The following is a 2,500-nucleotide window of genomic DNA, read 5'->3' on the forward strand; positions in this document are numbered from 1 at the left end:
GAGAGAGAGAGTGTGTGAGAGTGAGATAGAGAGAGAGAGAGAGAGAGAGAGAGAGAGAGAGAGAGAGAGAGAGAGAGAGAGAGAGAGAGAGAGAGAGAGAGGGGGGGGGGAGAGAGTGTGTGTGTGTTGTGCTTAAATGTTTCAGTACAAAGTTAAACTAACGTTAACTGACTCACCGATCATCTGTCACTTCGTCCTCTGGTCTCCGTGTGTTTACAGTCTGCGGGACCGCGCGGTGCATTGTGGGGGCTGCAGTCCCTCACGCGAAGCGCGCCGTGTTCCTCTCGCGCTCCTGAACTACAACTACAGCGCGTCACACCCGGATGACGTCACCACACGGCACGACACGCCGGAAGTGGAGATGTTTATGAATTTTAATAAACTTGTTTTACATTTTTTTTTTCTCCTTTGTGTGTTTTCGGCTCCGCGCGCGGACTGGATGTAAACGGGTCTTTACCGGGGAGATACCGGAGGCGACGGAACGGGACATTACCGGGTTTATAACGGGGTTTAACTGGTTATTAAATATTATATATCATATCGTAGCCCATAGATATATAGCCCATAGAACATAGATATCTATGTCGTAGCCTGCGGTTTAATATAGGCTCCACTCTACCTTACATTAGGCTATCCTGTCCTGCTGTGATAGTGTTACAGGGTTTAGGTGTTAGGGTTACTGGCTCCATTAGGCTCCACGCTCTGCCATGCTGAGGATGACCGAGAGCCCGGACAGCAGTGACCTGCAGCGGACACACGGCAGCGCGGTGAGACGGTCGTTACGGTTCATCTCATTCACACATAACGGGATCCATAGGAGCGGGTTTAGACCGGGCTGTGACGTCAGCAGGCTTCATTAATGTGCGACAATAACTCAATCGTCTAACCCTAACCCTTAATAACCATGTGAAGTCTGTCTGTCCATTATAGCCTACAGCTGAGACCCTCTGAAACAATCTAACCACAAGACTGAAGAAAAGCTCGCCTAAACATCACTCAGTATAAAGGATAAAACAGCTGCAGTCCGTTTGCCATTCAAACTATTGCCACAATGTAAGAGAGAGGGAGGAGAGAGAGAGACAGACAGACAGACAGACAGACAGACAGACAGACAGACAGACAGACAGACACATTAAGTTATTATGGTGCTAAATGAAAGCTTCTTGAAGTGTGTTAAACAAAGATATAGTCTAGTCCACTTGTTTCTCTTCAACATTAATGTGATTTATTTAAACTCAAACTTTTCCAAACAGAATCAAAGCAGGTCAAACGTCCTTTAAACCTTTCCTTATGATCAGGTCTGTCAGTCACAATATAGAACCAGCCTGTCTGTCTGTCTGTCTGTCTGTCTGTCTGTCTGTCTGTCTGTCTGTCTGTCTGTCTGTCTGTCTGTCAGTCCCAATATAACCAGCCTGTCTGGGGTTAGGGTTAGGTCTGCCAGCATGCTCACTGGCCCTGCGTTCTAATCCCCATCCCTACTATTTAGTAGCCTATGCCAGAAAAAGATTTAGGACGTCCCAATACATGCAGGTCAATTGTAGTATGCTGAAAATACATAAATGCCCCACTAACTCCAATAGCATTTTGCAGTATTTGTCGTTATTCTTGACATTTCTCGACATAATGAAAAAAAAACTTCCTTATCTGATTTTTTTTTCTCTCCTGTGGCCCTAAAACTCTTCTGTACTTTAGTATGTAGTGCAGTAAAAAGACTGAAACTCTTCTGTACTTTAGTATGTAGTGCAGTAAAAAGACTAAAACTCTTCTGTACTTTAGTATGTAGTGTAGTAACAAAAGACTAAAACTCTTCTGTACTTTAGTATGTAGTGTAGTAAAAAGACCTAAAACTCTTCTGTACTTTAGTATGTAGTGTAGTGAAAAGAAAAAGTATGAGATTTAGAACGCAGGGTGGAAAACATCAACAGCTGCTGCCAGTTACCTCTAAGATTAGATTCACTTTGGGAATGAATGAACAAGCCATACTGCCCCTAGTGGTGACAGGCAGATATACACTGAACATAACATGGCTCTAACAAGGAGGAGAAAACAGTGAACACAGTAAAATTAAATAAACATGTCAGAATGTTTTGCGCACACACACACACACACACACATCTTCACTCACTCACACACTCACTAATCTTTCTCTGTTTGCAGGTGGTGAAGGTGGAGTCTGGTCTCCATGGCGACAGTGAGCTGGAGTATCTCCGCCTCAGAGTGACAGATCTGGAGAGAGAGAAGATTCAACTGACAGCAGAGAACCACAGACTGAGAGACATGCTGATAACTGGTTAATATCTATCTATCTGTCTGTCTGTCTGTCTGTCTGTCTGTCTGTCTGTCTGTCTGTCTGTCTGTCTGTCTGTCTGTCTGTCTGTCTATCTATCTATCTATCTATCTATCTATCTGTCTGTCTGTCTGTCTGTCTATCTATCTATCTATCCATCCATCTGTCTATCTATCTATTGTAACGGCTGGATCAGGAGGACACAGGTGCGGA

At 44.2% G+C, this 2,500-nt stretch overlaps 1 protein-coding gene across 2 annotated transcripts in view; it reads right to left on the minus strand.

Moving 5' to 3' along the window:
- LOC307271075 (E3 ubiquitin-protein ligase parkin-like) overlaps positions 1-2,500 on the minus strand; it is an 18,406-nt gene that overhangs the window by 13,701 nt on the left and 2,205 nt on the right. For both annotated transcript variants that reach the window (XM_080054949.1, XM_080054950.1), the window contains exon 3: positions 2,138-2,226. In XM_080054949.1, the coding sequence (XP_079911075.1) occupies positions 2,138-2,226 (89 nt within the window). The remainder of the gene's footprint in view (positions 1-2,137; positions 2,227-2,500) is intronic.

Source organism: Ammodytes marinus (assembly GCF_949987685.1).
Source record: "Ammodytes marinus genome assembly, contig: scaffold_54, whole genome shotgun sequence".
Classification (NCBI taxonomy): Eukaryota; Metazoa; Chordata; class Actinopteri; order Uranoscopiformes; family Ammodytidae; genus Ammodytes; species Ammodytes marinus.